This window comes from Pseudochaenichthys georgianus, unplaced genomic scaffold (assembly GCF_902827115.2).
Source record: "Pseudochaenichthys georgianus unplaced genomic scaffold, fPseGeo1.2 scaffold_404_arrow_ctg1, whole genome shotgun sequence".
Taxonomy (NCBI): Eukaryota; Metazoa; Chordata; class Actinopteri; order Perciformes; family Channichthyidae; genus Pseudochaenichthys; species Pseudochaenichthys georgianus.
The window spans coordinates 148,937-167,298 of record NW_027262969.1 but is presented as its reverse complement, the minus strand read 5'-3'; the positions used below and the strand labels follow the sequence as shown (position 1 = coordinate 167,298).

At 39.3% G+C, this 18,362-nt stretch overlaps 1 protein-coding gene across 5 annotated transcripts in view; it reads left to right on the top strand.

The window, feature by feature from the left end:
- The window catches only part of col12a1b (collagen, type XII, alpha 1b), a 171,418-nt gene that overhangs the window by 55,618 nt on the left and 97,438 nt on the right, over nucleotides 1-18,362 (top strand). For all 5 annotated transcript variants that reach the window (XM_034078265.2, XM_071202387.1, XM_034078264.2 and 2 more), the window contains exons 22-28: nucleotides 4,346-4,488; nucleotides 7,544-7,673; nucleotides 10,092-10,237; nucleotides 12,392-12,521; nucleotides 15,395-15,531; nucleotides 16,682-16,811; nucleotides 18,074-18,213. In XM_034078265.2, the coding sequence (XP_033934156.1) occupies nucleotides 4,346-4,488; nucleotides 7,544-7,673; nucleotides 10,092-10,237; nucleotides 12,392-12,521; nucleotides 15,395-15,531; nucleotides 16,682-16,811; nucleotides 18,074-18,213 (956 nt within the window). The remainder of the gene's footprint in view (nucleotides 1-4,345; nucleotides 4,489-7,543; nucleotides 7,674-10,091; nucleotides 10,238-12,391; nucleotides 12,522-15,394; nucleotides 15,532-16,681; nucleotides 16,812-18,073; nucleotides 18,214-18,362) is intronic.

Genomic DNA, 18,362 nt, shown 5'->3' with positions numbered 1-18,362 from the left:
AAGTACACATCCTTTACTTAAGTAGAAGTACACATCCTTTACTCAAGTATAAGTACACACATCCTTTACTCAAGTAGAAGTACACATATTTTACTCAAGTAGAAGTACACATCCTTTACTCAAGTAAAAGTACACATCCTTTACTTAAGTAGAAGTACACATCCTTTACTCAAGTAGAAGTACACACATCCTTTACTCAAGTATAAGTACACACATCCTTTACTCAAGTAGAAGTACACATATTTTACTCAAGTAGAAGTACACATCCTTTACTCAAGTAGAAGTACACATCCTTTACTTAAGTAGAAGTACACATCCTTTACTCAAGTAGAAGTACACACATCCTTTACTCAAGTATAAGTACACACATCCTTTACTCAAGTAGAAGTACAAATCCTTTACTCAAGTAGAAGTACACAACCTTTACTCAAGTAGAAGTACACATCCTTTACTCAAGTAGAAGTGCAAATCCTTTACTCAAGTAGAAGTACACAACCTTTACTCAAGTAGAAGTACAAATCCTTTACTCAAGTAGAAGTACACATCCTTTACTCAAGTAGAAGTACACATCCTTTACTCAAGAAGTACACATCACATTACAAAAACACACTTTTATTTATCGATTAAACCTAAATATTTGTGTTACCTTTGACTTTGATGTGCAATTCTGCTTGAAAAGTGCGATTATTGCAAGTTTTTCAAAAATATTTTAGCGATTTCTTAAACGGGGGTTAATGGATATGAGTAAGAGCGATACCGTTATATCCACACCAAGAACATTTGGAACAAATTAACATCTGTATAATGTGTACTTTCCACATTTTTTCATTCTAAATCTGTGAATTTAATCCAGATATTTTTGGATAACTTTAAAATCTTAGAACATATAAAAAATGTCTGTAGATTTGGATTATATTTTAATATATGTCAACATGTTTCCTTTCACCAGGAGGCACACCATACATTAAATAAATGCAGAATTTTGCCTTTTAATACATGAAAAATCTACTCTCTTTAGAATTTTGAAGACATCTCTATAGACTACATTATTTAAAGGGGACCTATCATGCAAAATGCACTTTGTGATGTCTTAAATACATCAAAATGTGTCCCCGGTGCGTCGGGGAACTCACACAGCGTCAGGAAATTAAAACCCGTTGTCTTTTCCTCCGTAAACACATCTTTGAAAAACGGGGGAACAACGAGCGGATACAAATGTAATGCCGATATGACGTCAAATCGGCGGCGGACCCACAGAAAGTCGCTATCAGAAACAATGCCGGACGTGTTTTGGACGTAATCTCGTCTTTGTTTACATTAGCAAGCCTCGCTAACACTCAGAGCTAACCTGTGCTGGAGAGCACATGTGTTTTAAAAAGCAGGAAATAAAAAAAGAACTCACCTTGTGATAAACCGGCAAGAGAAAAAGCATTTGAGCTCCTACTGTTTCAGAAATAATCCTTGATGTGGTTTAGAACAGGATGGCGTTTTATCACAGCAGAATTGTACTTTATCTCCGGTAGAATTCTGATCAGGCATTAGCTCCGCCTCCTCTTTTTTTTTTAAAAGCTAAGGACCCAAGATCCGCGTTTCTCTAACAGGGCTATGAGCAGTATGAGGCACGGCTGCAACGGGTGATCTGTTTGGGATTTAAAAAAAAAAAATTCACAGACATGTTTCGTATAGGTATGGAGCTTCAATATATGTTTCCAATACGGCATTATAGGTCCACTTTAAATGAAGCCGGAGCTGCCGTCGCGTTGGGCTTTAATTCCAGTTTCTTCTTTAAAGGAATGGTCCACTCATTAGATAATTAATCAAAACTTCAGTATTTAGTGAAACGTTATGTTTAAACCATACCCTGAAGAAATCAGCGATATTCCCCGGTAAATAATGATTTTATAGCTCTTTTTTATCAAGACCTGTATATTCCGTCTGGCCGCCGCCATGTTTGCCATTTTCAGTAGTCCCGTGATGGTCGTGACGTCATCCATGCGTTCACTTTGTCAACACACGGAAACATGGTGGAGTATTTCAGTTCGGACTCGTCAGCAGAGGAACAAGTTTTGACCAATGTGAAGAGATTGGATGGGGGAATTCAGCCATACATATCAGTATGACAATACGACACCCTCTGTACTAAGACCCTCACATCGTACAAGGAAACACTTCTGAAGAAAACCCACAGTTTAAAGGGAACATGGGAGAAACCTCAGGGAGAGCAACAGAGGAGGGATCCCTCTCCCAGGACGGACAGACGTGCAATAGATGCCGTGTGTAAATTGAAAAGATAATACATTTGCAACATAGGTAGTCCAAATGTTTGGAAATGCATGTGTGTATAATGGGAAGATGATATAAGATACTATATGTATGCATGTAGTACCACCCTTGCTAGCGATTCCCTCTCTAGTTTAGCATACTCAGCTTCGTTGTCCCTGGCCATAGAATCACGATTTTATGGGGCCGGAAAAACTGGGGGGAAATACACACTAGCCGGTACTACGCTATATGGAAAGGCCACCAAAAACTGTCCTGGCCTGGACGCTAAAGGACGTTAAAACGGGGCTAGCCGCTGCAATGGAAATGCGCTATAACATACCTTATTCTTACTCCGAGCACTACTTCTGCTCCTCCGTCGCTTCACACTTGCAGAGGGCGATTTCTCTACTGGCCGAACTGGTGTCCTGGTCGGTGATGACACCAGAAAGACCGATGGTACTGCATCTCCATTGAGTAATGGTTGTTCTTTAAATCCCATGTTATGTTTGATCATACTCTCAGAGTAGTCGTCCGGAAATGTGAAATGTTCGCTGCATACATGAGCCTGTAAATCTCTCGGTTCGGGCCGGCCACATTTCGCTAGCCACTGCCTCCGAATGTACTTCTTACGCTTACCTTTTGGCAACAGATGGAACCGAGCATTCCGGGGATTGTTCCTATCCGAATTATGGCAATATTTCGCGATACAGTGAGGCATATTTGAATAGAGAAACTACAGTAAATAACATGGAGATCAACGTGTCTTCGAAAACCAAACGCATGGATTACGTCACGTCCGGGAAATGGCGGCGCCCACAGTGTTGATGTTATTTCGGTATATAATCTGTTTAAAATCACTGATAATGTCATCGGATTAAAAAAAAAAAAAGAGAGACTGGCAGAGACTGGTCTGTTTTATCGGATGATAATTTTTAAAAAATGAGTGTCATGAGCATACCATTCCTTTAAACAGCGCTGAGTCAGATGTACACCTCCAGTCATCACCTGTGTTGGAAGTCAGGTGGAAACGTTGTCGGCTTTTAAGAAAATTATACTTTTCCGGACTTTAAAAAAAGCCAAAGCACTTAACTCTGACAACCATACATTTAGGAAATGTTTAGTATGGCTTTCATTTCGTTTTGCAGATGCTCGAGGGCGTGAGCGTTTATCTGCTTATGAAGGACGACATGTTCCTTTAGTCCTTTAGAGTAAAGACATGATAATACTTCGGTAAATCACATCTGCTTTTACCCGGCGCAGATGGTGGCACTGATGACCATTTGAGAAGAAGAACTCATATTGAAAAAGTGAAAAATCGACAGTAGAAAAAAGTTTTAAAAATCGACACTTTTTTTCCACAATAAACAGAAAAAAGGTGAAAAAAGTGAAAAAAACGAAATGTCGAAAAAGTGTTTCAGTAAATCAAATGTACTTTTAATAAATAGAAACAGATGATTACATCCCCAAAACAAAGAAGACAGATGACCCTTTCTCTATTCTTCAATCTTGTTATGGAAACTAGGAGGGAATACTAAAGTGATTTTTCAAGATTCAAGGCTTTATTGTCATTAGATATGTCAATGGACATCTGAAGTCCCAGGCTCGTCCAACCGAGCAACATGAATATAGGACATAGAACAAATATAACAGATAAAATAGTGCAAGTAAATACAAATAAAATAGTGTGAAATAGTGCAAGAAGATGTACTGCTCAGTCGGAGAAAAATACATTAAAATGGAATCCATTCGCACTTAATAATACATAATATAATATTTACGTTCATTTTGACACCTGAACTTTTGGAAGAACATCCATACCATTCACCTGTTTGCATATATATCAATATTCCAATTACTTGTATCGAGACTATTCTGCACTATTTCTATTATATTCTATTTTATTTATCTGTTTTATTGAGGAGCCTGTGACCTCAGATGTTCATTATGATAACTAACGTGTAGCTATGTACACATGACATTAAAGGCCTTAAAACCTGTAAATAGTGCAAGAAAATGTACAGCTCAGTCGTAGAGAAATACATTTTTTAAAGCAGAGAACTGGATCGTATTCGTTTCTCTTCAGGAGGAGAACTGGCAGCGCCCAGCAACCTGCTGACCTCTGAGGTGACCTTCAGCTCCTTCAGGGCCACCTGGACGGCCCCCGACGGACCAGTGGACATGTACAGAGTCACCTACAGGAAGGTGGCCGGAGAGGAGATGCTGGAGGTGAGAGGAACATCGAATGCTGCTGAAAAGATTACACATAGATAGTAGAACTGTACCGGATCGCGTACAGGAAGGTGTCCGGAGAGGAGATGCTGGAGGTGAGAGGAACATCCTCCACCTGTCTCTAGTGCTGCTGTCATGAATCAGAGTACTTTATTCTATACTTTAATAAAAATAAGGTTTTCTGACAATTGCTGAATTTTAGAATACAATTTAAATAAAAATAGAATACATCTATCCTATCTCTATACACAACATGTGCAATAAGAAGAAAAACAGAAAAGCATAAATAAACATAAGAAGTTAAATTAAAATGTAATCAGTTCACCCTTCACATTTAATAATAAATAATATGATATTTACTTGAATTTCTTCTGTTAAACGTGTGTACCGCGTACGGTTTCTAACTGTATTTCGAGCATATTACATACATATCTTTTGTTTTAAAAATTGTAGTACCATATATTTTTATTTGATTGTATTTATTCCAAAATGGAGCAACTGGTACAAATACTGGGATAAAGTGATACTTATTCTGATTAATAAACTATTGATATCACCTTTCATACAAGAGCACAAAGTGCAATAAAGATAAATAAACCTTATAGTCAATATTGAAGAACATTGAAATAGTTAGATGGGGTTAAAGGGCTCAGAGTTTAACGTCTGGATCTGGACCTATCATCTGAGATAAATGTTACAAAACCTCACTGTCTCATAGAAGTGCATCAGAGGAATGTTCAGACACGTTACGTCCACCATATGTTGTTGTTGATCAACTAAGCATCTTGTGTGCCTGATGAATAACTCCCCGTGGCTCCCGTTAATCCTTACACCCTAACAGATAACTCTCGTCCCCTTCAGGTGAGATCTATCACTTCCTGTTGATTTAGAATAGATAATGTCAGGTTGTCAGTCACACCAACGCAGATTAATAGACGTGTGTCCCCTCCCCACCTGTTGTTTAATATTCTCTCCTAAGTGGCAAACCTCACAAAGTGTTTCCCAACACCCAGGTCTGGCTTTTATCCAAAACCCCGTAGGGATTGAACCCTCTTGCTTTCTTTGAACCTGCATTTAGTTTACACTTAACCCCCCGTCAGTCGACTGGGTCTTTTCCATGCTTTGAGCTTTTATTGGCTCGTGTCCGATGGATCCGTTCGGCTCGTCTGAAATCCAGGAGTTTTCCACTGGATCCACTTTAGCTTAAGGACCTCACACTGCTCTCTGCTCTCATGTGCGTATCCTGGGCTGCAGTGAGAAGCAACACGAGGCTTATGATATACTTGCATGCTGGGTATTTAGTGCAGGTCCTATAGAAAGTGATTTACAGCCGGTGCAACAAGAGAAGGAATTTTTATTACAAAAAGGAGGGTCAGGGTGGAGTTCAGGGCTCGCTGCCAGAAGAGTCAACACATATTACCGTGCAGCAGGAGTATCCATAGAAGAACAATATACATATCCACGTGTGTAATAATGGGAGATGCAGGAACTTTCCAGCCTGCACACTTAATAATGGTATTCATATTCTGCTTCTTAGGGTTTTCACTTTCCTGTATTGTGTAGAGACATAAGTACTGATGTACACCTGAACATCAGCAGGAGAGGACTCTTTAAAGTAGAGACACTAAGTACTGATGTACACCTGAACATCAGCAGGAGAGGACTCTTTAAAGTAGAGACACTAAGTACTGATGTACACCTGAACATCAGCAGGAGAGGACTCTTTAAAGTAGAGACACGACATACTGATATACACCTGAACATCAGCAGGAGAGGACTCTTTAAAGTAGAGACACGACATACTGATATACACCTGAACATCAGCAGGAGAGGACTCTTTAAAGTAGAGACACAACATACTGATATACACCTGAACATCAGCAGGAGAGGACTCTTTAAAGTAGAGACACTACATACTGATATACACCTGGACATCAGCAGGAGAGGACTCTTTAAAGTAGAGACACTACATACTGATATACACCTGAACATCAGCAGGAGAGGACTCTTTAAAGTAGAGACACTACATACTGATATACCCCTGAACATCAGCAGGAGAGGACTCTTTAAAGTAGAGACACTAAGTACTGATGTACACCTGAACATCAGCAGGAGAGGACTCTTTAAAGTAGAGACACGACATACTGATATACACCTGAACATCAGCAGGAGAGGACTCTTTAAAGTAGAGACACTACATACTGATATACCCCTGAACATCAGCAGGAGAGGACTCTTTAAAGTAGAGACACTACATACTGATATACACCTGGACATCAGCAGGAGAGGACTCTTTAAAGTAGAGACACTACATACTGATATACACCTGAACATCAGCAGGAGAGGACTCTTTAAAGTAGAGACACTACACACCTGAAAATCAACAGGAGAGGACTCTTTAAAGTAGAGACACCACACACTGATATACACCTGAACATCAGCAGGAGAGGACTCTTTAAAGTAGAGACACTACATACTGATATACACCTGAACATCAGCAGGAGAGGACTATTTAAAGTAGAGACACTACATACTGATATACCCCTGAACATCAGCAGGAGAGGACTCTTTAAAGTAGAGACACTACACACCTGAAAATCAACAGGAGAGGACTCTTTAAAGTAGAGACACCACACACTGATATACACCTGAACATCAGCAGGAGAGGACTCTTTAAAGTAGAGACACTACATACTGATATACACCTGAACATCAGCAGGAGAGGACTATTTAAAGTAGAGACACTACATACTGATATACCCCTGAACATCAGCAGGAGAGGACTCTTTAAAGTAGAGACACTACACACCTGAAAATCAACAGGAGAGGACTCTTTAAAGTAGAGACACCACACACTGATATACACCTGAACATCACACATGAAATAACCATACAATAGTTAAATAAAAGCGATATTCTTCACATGCCAATAGATAGATATATAGATATAGTTTATTAATCCCAAATTGGGAAATTATTTTAATAAATAAAGACAACAAATTATGGGAAATTACCCTCCACTGTTTAATAACAGATATATTTTTAATTTCAGCTGCTGGTGGACGGGACGGTGAACTCCGTGGTGCTGACGGGTCTCAGTTCTCTGACCGAATACCTCGTTAACGTCCACTCCATATTGGACGAAGTGAGCAGCGAGCCTCTGAAGGGCACCGAGACCACCTGTAAGTGTTTCCTCTTTTTTACCTCAACTCTTTGGAGGAAAGTCTTAAGAGAAACTGATAAATGATTCAAGGACAACGTTTGTCTTTTGTTATATCTAATAAAGTAATAAAGACAGTCAACACAAAGTGAAATGGATCTGACATGCAGGAAGAGAGCAGCTTCACCCTCAGAGGAGAAGGAAGTTCTTCTTACAGTTCCAGTATATATTCATGAGAGGAACTGGTCCTCCATCCCATCATTAAACCAGAACACCACCCAGTTCTTTACCATTTAATCCACCTTGTACTTCCTTTTCCCTCCTGTAATCCTTAACATGTCTCTGTACACACATACTAGACGAAAAATACAATTTAACAGAGTAAAAGGCAATCAGAGTATTGTATTTTAAATGATGATATGATAATTTGACAACAAACTCTACAAAAAATGTGAATACTCCTAATGTGTGTAAGCAAGCAAGCTGTAGGAATACTTTCCTTGTCTTCGGCAGAAACAGGAAGTGATGTAACTTTCCATAACAGTAGTGTGTGAGACGACTAAACGTCATCACGCCCAACATTAGCCACCTTTAACTTAGCGGTGGACGTGAAGAGCCACTTCCTTGTATGTCCCATTCTGGACGTCCTTTTTCCCTTTGGAGCGACAGACATGACTAACATTGAGCCTTAAAGGCGGATTGCGTCATCGCTCTGTTGTGGGAAAGCGTTTTTCTTTCCTCCACTGTATAATTTGTGCGATAAACAACTAGATTTCTCTGTATCATTATCCTGTTTCACACACGTCCATCTAACGTGTTTACTCTCTTATTTCCCTCCTGCAAATCACCGTTTACACAAAGAAATATATTTAGCATCTGATCTAAGGCGGGGAGCTAGTTAACACTTACACCACGACCCATTAAGCTGTGGTGGGCTGAATGGGAATCAGACAAACAGTTCAAAAGTATTTATCAGCGCTGTGGTTAGCGCGTATATCTTAAATAAACTGATATGTTTTAACAACGTGTTAAGTGCACGGATATAAGAGCTTTTATTTGCCCATTTGTCCTTTAATGTTTGCTTTATTTGTGCAGCTGATTTTAACAACGAGCCTTTTCCCACTGTCATACAACTGAAAGTGATTGTGAGGTGGCACCAGCAGCCGGGCTTTATTTAGTGTCATTATTTAAAACAACACTCAGTTAGGTCATCATGTCCTGCCTGCAGTGTGTGAAGCCTGTCAGACGTTTGCACTCCTCAAAAGCCCAAAAAGATATTCACACATTTTGCTTTAAAAACATTTTTCTATTAGTGCTAAGAGAGTCTAATCATGCCCGTACATCCAGTTTTAAAGATATTTCTCACACTATTTATTCCATTACATTTTTTACTTCAACTCATTCTCATGCAAACAAACGACAGGGTTATTTGGAAGAAATCCGAATGTTCTTCGAATTTCAAACAGCTTTTTTAACCAAGGCTGCCTTTCAATGGTTCCTCTGGGTCCTTGAAGGTTGGTCAATAAAAAAAAAAAATATATCATAATAGACATAAATAGTTTGTCTGCATTAAAGGTAAACTGAAGTCCGATTTGTACTTAATAGGCTAAGTTTAGATGTCTGTTTCCCACAGTTTTGTCAATTTTTTAACTCAACATCTTCCCATCTTGGTTTGTGTCAGAAACCATTCAATGTTGGTTCCTTACATTTAAATGAATTGGGCCTGGAGAGTCCTTGAAATGTATGTTATGAACCTTTTTAATTATATGACTAATATACAGTATATAGATTTGATTTCTAAAATGAGTGAGAAATAGATTTTCCTGTGTGACCCTGAGAAAGGGTTTTAAAACAACTTGCTAATATGGTGTTACCAACTTATTTAGACTTATCAGACTTTTGGATTATATTCTTTTTTATACAATGGTTATCAGTTTTTTTTCTAGCAATGCTTTCCCTGTGTGTTTTTGACATTCTCTCACATGTAAAAACCCGTACAAACCTTGTTATAACATCCACAAAAATCTGATTACTCCAGCAGAAATATCTTTGAGCCCAGAAAAAAAAATCCTTCAAAAACCAGAAGCTGTTTCTGGACAATGTGATATTAGATATTCTGCACATCAAAAAGCATTAAACTCGATAATCTCTTTGGGACTTCCTGGGATTTTCTAAAATATGACCTTGATGTTTCTCGCCTGTTTGTATCATTATCCATTTCTCTGTGCCAAAACCACCTCCAAATATCAAATATCAGGAAGAATGTCATTCCCATCCCACTCAGTCAGTCTTTTGGTTCAATAAATCTTTTTCTAATACTTCAAAAATACATCTAAGCATTGGATTTGTACTATTAAAACATCAAACCAAGACAAAAAGATGAATGTTTGCCTGTAACATGGTGCTTTTCACCGCTCTGACTTTGTGTTTGTCGCCTCAGTGCCGCTGTCAGCCGTGAAGAACATGAATGTGTACAATGAGACCACGACCACCATGAGGGTGAGATGGGGGGCAGCGGAGGGAGCGACGGGATATATGATGCTGTACAGAGCCACCAACGCCACCGAGCCTCAGCTGGAGCAGGAGGTAGAGTAACGAGATCTTTAAATCCAACTTGTGAGTTTTTCAGGGGGATATGGTGGAACTAATTGAAAGCAAAATGAGAGAAATGTGACTTTTTCCCTAAACTTTAAAAAAAACATTAAAACTATCATCCAGTATTTTGTCCCTCAATGAAAGTCCCCATAAAGTGCTTGTTAACACATGGTCCCCACAATGTGAGCGGAACAAGTACGTTAAACACCATCTGTATTTTTTTGGGTATATCACTTTTATCCTAAGCTTAGCCATAAAACAAAGAAGTACAATCACTAAAATGGAATAATTTACCTTGCGTACCAGTATTTTGTCCCTCAATGTGAGTCCCCATAAAGTGCCTGTTAACACATGGTCCCCACAATGTTAGCAAAACAAGTACGTTAAACACCATCTGTATTTTTTTGGGTATATAACTTTTATCCTAAGCTTAGCCATAAAACAAAGAAGTACAATCACTAAAATGGAATAATTTACCTTGCGTACCAGTATTTTGTCCCTCAATGTGAGTCCCCATAAAGTGCCTGATAACAAATGGTCCCCATAATACAAGCAAAACAAGTACGCTAAACGCCATTGAACTTTGACTTACCTCTTTAAATTATGGGAATCTAAGTATTTATTGAGAATGTTAACTTTACTTAGTAAAATTGAATAATTCATCAGGGGTACCAACGTATTTTCCCCATATGAGAGTCCCTTTAATGTGACTATAAACAGATGGTTCCAACTGTGTCAGTAAATCAAGTACGTTAAAACGCCATCAAACCGTACTTGGACTTACCTCTGCCTTTAAATTATATATAATTTACCTGGGGTACCAACATATTTTCCCCATAATGTGACTGTAAACAGATGGTCCCGACTATGTCAGCTAAACCAGAACACTATAACACCAGAGATAGTAACACTCACATGGAGCCCCATTAACTCACACCCGTCTTAATTTGTGTGCTCAGCGTTTCCACATTGACTTTATGAGAGTGCGCTTCTGCTCGTGCAGCCTGAATACTTCCAGATGGCGATATGATGAGCACGTTTTCAGAACAGGAAGTGGACCTTTAGCAGAGCGGTCAGACGCTCGCTGGGTAATGGGAAGGATTAGCTCATGAGGACTGAAGTCATCGGATGATATAAACAGAGCAGATGCTAAACGAGTGGAACGGCTGGTGTTAAACTGCATGTGTAATTACACAGCAGAGGGATGCTTTCATGTACAGAGAGGTGGTCTCTGCTGGAAAATATGCACCCAGAGTGTTTATCAGAACCTCAAAATAATGAGCGTTAGATATCTTTAAGATTCATTTGACATGAATTACTGATGTGTATTTTTTTAGCACAGTTTGTTGTCATTTAGAGGATCATAATAGGATGTTAGCCAATTTGTAATACTGTGAGATAGTGGAAAAAAAATATTCAACAGCTGTGCAACTCTTTGAAAAATGTATGTTACTGTAAGTACACACTTCAAGGCCAAACAACCTAGACTTATTGGCATGCATTTGCAGCTACAAGTCCCTCCTGATTTAAGGCTTTCAGTTATCGGCTGCAGATATTTTGATTCACATAGATGCATCCAAAACTAATTAATCAGGTCTGAATATTCCAACCTAAACTGCGAAATGTATTTGTTAATGGAGTTAGCTTTAATTAAAGTATAGGGACCAACTATTGACCCAATGTTGGAAGCACCCATATTGACCCAAATATCATCCCAGGACCAAAAGTATGTAATGTAAACATCTCAAATAGAAATAAAAATCTAATTCTACAAAAATACTGGCTTCAAATGCCAACGTTTGGAATGAATCTTTAATACAGTGGAAAGTGTGTGTGTGTGTGTGTGTGTGTGTGTGTGTGTGTGTGTGTGTGTGTGTGTGTGTGTGTGTGTGTGTGTGTGTGTGTGTGTGTGTGTGTGTGTGTGTGTGTGTGTGTGTGTGTGTGTGTGTGTGTGTGTGTGTGTGTGTGTGTGTGTGTGTGTGTGTGTGTGTGTGTGTGTGTGTGTGTGTGTGTGTGTGTGTGTGTGTGTGTGTGTGTGTGTGTGTGTGTGTTTTCTTCACAGGTGGATCAGAGTCTGGTTTGTTCAGAAAGGATTTCAGTAAAAAAGAAGACTCTCTCACATGTCCTTTCTCTATTGCTGTGCAGATTCGTGCTGGAGGAGAGGTGACCGACGTCCAGCTGGTGCAGCTGACTCCCAGCACGGCGTACTCCATCAGTCTGTACGCTCTGTATGGAGAGGCAGCGAGCGACGCCCTGGAGGGGACAGGGGTCACCTGTGAGTCACGATTTGATCATTAAATTAAAGAGGTTCAAATAGGTTGCTGCATGTGTACTGGTTTAATAAGACAACTTCAAAAAGTCCAAAATCCACTTAAATCCAGATCGTTGTGCAACATTTTTGTGGGTTTTCCCTCTCCTGTAGTTATATAGGTTTTAGTGCATGTAAATAGTCTGCAAAGGCTAAAATCCCTGTATCCCCCCCCAGAAACGCCTCCATTGGACTCTTTTGTTTACTTCCTGAACATAGTGACATCACTATGCAACACTCACGCTCCTATTGGCTAACGCTCCAACACATTGTATGTGATAGGCTAAGGGGCGGGACATCTCTAAGCGGTTGACCAATCACATCAGAGCCGGCCAACTAAGAAACACTCAAATAACCCTGAAAATGAACGTTAGCTTCTGGATTGAATATAAAAGGACATTGGCAGTATTTCTCTCACAATGTATTGAAAACATCCCAACAATAAAAAGGGAATAAATAAAAATAAATATCCTGTCACTAAGATACACAAACATGGCAATATTTCTAAAATATATACTCACATTTCAGTCAAAGAGTTTATACTACTACTTCATCTCTTAAAATATCACTCGTCATAATTATTATTTATATTGCAAGTAATAGGATTAATTCTGTTAGTTTTATGAAATAGTTAGTCAAGCTATCAGTGCTAATTAAGAGTTTTTTATCAGGGAATAACTCCCATGTTATGTCTACTACGAGATGTTTACAAGATCTTTTTAAAATGCAACTTCCTTTTATTGGGACCTCTGAAGTTTACCAGAATTCATCTGACTTTTATTTCTATATCAGCAGATATTTTATAAGCTCTGAATCACGTCTTTGTCTTCCTGGAGTGTTTGGATTCGGAGCTCATAGATAGAAAACAGATGCCGTTAAAAAACAGAAAATCCACTTTTTCAGCTCTTCAGAAAGTCCTGGCTTCTTCAAACATACTCAGAGAGTGATGGAGGGAACGAGTGTGATATTATATTTCAGAAGAGATGGCAACAGTACACACATCCTTTACTCAAGTAGAAGTACACATACTCGTGTTTAAAAATACTCTGGTGAAAGTAGAAGTACTGACTAAACTTCTTTACTCAAGTAAAAGTTAAGAGGCTTTGAAATGTACTTCAGTAAAAAGTACCCATAGCTAGCAGCTGCTTTAAAGAGTACCTGACCTCCCTTTATATCAATAGAACAATAATGTCATTGTTAGCTAATGAATGTTTCCATGCTGAACAACGGCAACATGACAACGTTTCCATTGGTCCCTCTTCTTTAGAGAAGACCAGGAAGTGATGGATACACGGATCGTGTTCCAATCAATAGGCACGCAATGACTCTAAAGAATAATGATCACGCACCAACACACATTCAGACTAAAGGAACCAGCTGTTAGGAAAATGAGAGAAGTAGAAAGTACAGGTATTTGAGTTCAACATGTAAGAAGTAGAAAGTACAGGTATTTGAGTTCAACATGTAAGAAGTAGAAAGTACAGATATTTGTGTTCAACATGAGAGAAGTAGAAAGTACAGGTATTTGGGTTCAACATGTGAGAAGTAGAAAGTACAGGTATTTGTGTTCAACATGTGAGAAGTAGAAAGTAAAGGTATTTGTGTTCAACATGTGAGAAGTAGAAAGTACAGGTATTTGTGTTCAACATGTAAGAAGTAGAAAGTACAGGTATTTGGGTTCAACATGTAAGAAGTAGAAAGTACAGGTATTTGGGTTCAACATGTGAGAAGTAGAAAGTACAGGTATTTGGGTTCAACATGTAAGAAGTAGAAAGTACAGGTATTTGAGTTCAACATGTAAGAAGTAGAAAGTACAGGTATTTGGGTTCAAAATGTAAGAAGTAGAAAGTACAGGTATTTGAGTTCAACATGTAAGAAGTAGAAAGTACAGGTATTTGAGTTCAACATGTAAGAAGTAGAAAGTACAGGTATTTGGGTTCAACATGTAAGAAGTAGAAAGTACAGGTATTTGAGTTCAACATGTAAGAAGTAGAAAGTACAGGTATTTGAGTTCAACATGTAAGAAGTAGAAAGTACAGGTATTTGTGTTCAACAGGTAAGAAGTAGAAAGTACAGGTATTTGTGTTCAACATGTAAGAAGTAGAAAGTACAGGTATTTGAGTTCAACATGTGAGAAGTAGAAAGTACAGGTATTTGAGTTCAACATGTAAGAAGTAGAAAGTACAGGTATTTGAGTTCAACATGTAAGAAGTAGAAAGTACAGGTATTTGAGTTCAACAGGTAAGAAGTAGAAAGTACAGGTATTTGTGTTCAACATGTAAGAAGTAGAAAGTACAGGTATTTGAGTTCAACATGTAAGAAGTAGAAAGTACAGGTATTTGGGTTCAACATGTAAGAAGTAGAAAGTACAGGTATTTGAGTTCAACATGTAAGAAGTAGAAAGTACAGGTATTTGAGTTCAACATGTAAGAAGTAGAAAGTACAGGTATTTGTGTTCAACAGGTAAGAAGTAGAAAGTACAGGTATTTGTGTTCAACATGTAAGAAGTAGAAAGTACAGGTATTTGAGTTCAACATGTGAGAAGTAGAAAGTACAGGTATTTGAGTTCAACAGGTAAGAAGTAGAAAGTACAGGTATTTGTGTTCAACATGTAAGAAGTAGAAAGTACAGGTATTTGGGTTCAACAGGTAAGAAGTAGAAAGTTCAGGTATTTGTGTTCAAAATATAAGAAGGCAAAGTACAAAGTCGTCAGAAAAATAAGTAGTGGAGTAAAGTACTGATACCAGAAAAATATACTTAAGTACAGCAACAAAGTATTTGTACTCCACGACTTCCCACATCTGTATCTCAGTCTGATGTTTTTTTAATCTCCTCCTCAGTGCCGGTGCCTCCCGTCGGCGTCCTCACGATCACGCACGTGACTCACAGCACCATGAAGCTCCGCTGGGACGCCGCTACTGGAGCTGTTCGCAGATACATCGTGACCTACAAACCAGACGAGGGAGACCTGATGGAGGTGAGCTGAGCCAACGTCTGTTTAATCTGGAATCCAGGGTTAAAATGCACCAAATGCACCAGATTTTAGGTTCGAAAATGTGTCTTTTACTGTAGATCGTTTTCATTGAGAAATACAAAGCAAAAGATCGTATAATATGGACAGAAAACTAGTTACATCTTTCAGATTTTGATGCTTTTCTATGTTTAGTTTAAGATAAGAATAGATAATATAAGATTAGATGTACATTTTGATCCCATGGGAAGATGTTTCATTATCAATCAGTGTAAAATTAGTTGGAAATTCAAGACTTTAGTCGGAGCCTAAAGAACCAATTCGCAAAATAAACACTCACAAATAAACACATTTATTAATGTTATTATTCATACATTGATAATTAAAATAATCACCCATTACAGCTTAGTTGGTGAGTATGGCTATTAAGTAAAATACAAAAGAAACATGGGTTTAAAAAGAGTGGATAGGTGTTCTCGCATTCTGAGATTCAAGGGAGAGTCTGCATTTTGCACAGCAGTTGTAGAAGAAAAAAAGAAATCAAAGCCAATGAGCGTGCCTTAACGTTAGAGGGTATTTAAAGATCAAAGTGAGACACCACTCATTTCATTTATCTTCCGAATCTAACCACCCTTTCCTTTTGGGACAAAAGAGAAGACCTTTGGGTGATGAGACCAGATTTAGAATGACGCTTGCAGTTCTGTTAGTTCTGGAAAGAGTCCAGACTTCCTCCTCTCTTCTGGAGGATGTTTCTGAGAAAGCCGTAGAGAGGGATCCGAACCCTTCCCCGTCCTCGTCGTTTGTCTCCGGGATGTCAGCGGAGGACAAACAGTCTGAAGTCGAGGTTTGGTGCTTGGAAGCCGTGATGGACGACGGCGTTTTATTCACCAGAGCATCCTTTCCCCCTGGATCTCTACCCTGAAATGATTATTTTAAACACTAAGTATTTACGTACACACAGAAGACAACACACAAAATAACTAAGAGGAAAGGGAAATAAAACGTACAATAAAGCTTCGACTTCACATCTTGGTGGTTTTTGGTGTTAAGCCTTTGAGGCAGAGAAGGATCTTTTTTCACTGAAAGCAAAGACATCTCGATAAGACGTATGTAAGGTAATAGCTTATCATGTAATACTACATGTTGTCTCCTGCAGGCTGAAGTAGACGGGAACATCGTCACGCTGGATCTGTCCGGCCTCATCTCCCAGACGGAGTACGATGTGGCCGTGACCCCCGTGTACGACGAGGGTCCCATCAACCCCCTGCTGGGCACCGCCATCACAGGTCAGATGATACACAGTACACCCTTTAAAGGTCTCCTATCATGCAATATGCACTTTTTAATGTCTTTTAAACACCACTATATGTCCCCGGTGTGTCCCCGGTGTGTCCCCGGTGTGTCTCCGGTGTGTCCCCGGTGTATCCCCGGTGTGTCCCCGGTGTGTCTCCGGTGTGTCTCCGGTGTGTCCCCGGTGTGTCCCTGGTGTATCCCCGGTGTCCCCCCGGTGTGTCTCCGGTGTGTCCCCGGTGTGTCCCCGGTGTATCCCCGGTGTGTCCCCGGTGTGTCCCTGGTGTTAGGAGACTCTCAAAGTGTCAGAAAATAAACCCCTCTCTCTTCTCCTCCGTACCCACATTTCCAAAAACGAGAGAACAACGGAGCTGATCCAGATTTGCTGCGTCATGTCGACATTACTAATTTGTGGCGGGCTTTACCCCCACGGGCCAATCAGAAACGTTGCTGTCAGAAACAATGAGACGTGTTCTGGAAGTAATATGGTCTGTGTTCACATTAGCATGCTAACACTCAGAGCTAACCTGTACTGGAGAGCATGTGTGTGAAGAAGCAGGAAGTCAAAAGGAAGTCACCTTGTGGTAAACCTGAGAGAGAGAGAGTTTGAGCTCCATGCTGTTTCAGAGAGGATCCTTGATGTGGTTTGGAACATGATATGGAGTTTCATCACGGCAGCATTTAGCTGAGTTTCTGGCTATCTCTTATTTATTTTTTGATTTGTATTTAAAGCTACAGACCCAGAATCAGCACTTTAGTAACAGGTGTGAAATAGAGGCATATGAGGGATGTCTAAAATGAATGATCTGTTTTGATATTCTGAGCAAAACACTTCATAGAAATGCTTTTTTATATATCTGAGACCCATAATATGCCTCAAAATAATATAATAGGAGACCTTTAAGAGTTAAAGAAATATACAACTCTATTTAATAGGTGTTTTTGGAAGTTATGAAGGGTTTCACATTGTTGATGAAACATTCAAGGACGTGTGCAGACAAACACATAAGACACGTTGGAGAAAAACACTTTTTTTATAAAAAGAAAATTATATATTTAATATAATTGAATATACTATTTAAAGAAATCAACTTTAAAACCATATTTTAGCACAAAATGTTTTATGTATTGACTATATTGACCACACTTTTTTGTATATATCTGAGACGCTATATGGCTGAAAAGAGCGTGATAGTAGACCTTTAAAGAAACACGGTTGATGAAAACAGAAAGGCTGACTCTCTGTCTCTGTGCTCAGATGTTGTTCCCGCTCCGAAGGACCTCCAGTTCTCGGAGGTGACCCAGACCTCCTTCAGGACCACCTGGCAGCACGGCGCCCCCGACGTGGCCCTCTATCGCATCGGATGGAACAAGAGGGGCGAGCAGAACCCACAGTTTGTAAGTTGGACACTTGGTTTCAGCCCGTATAGATTTAGCGTATGCATTCATGATCCTGAGTTTAGAACTTAAACATAGGTTAACATAGAACACTTCTTCTTCTTCTTCATCTCTCACTCTCTCTCTCTCTCTCTCTCTCTCTCTCTGTC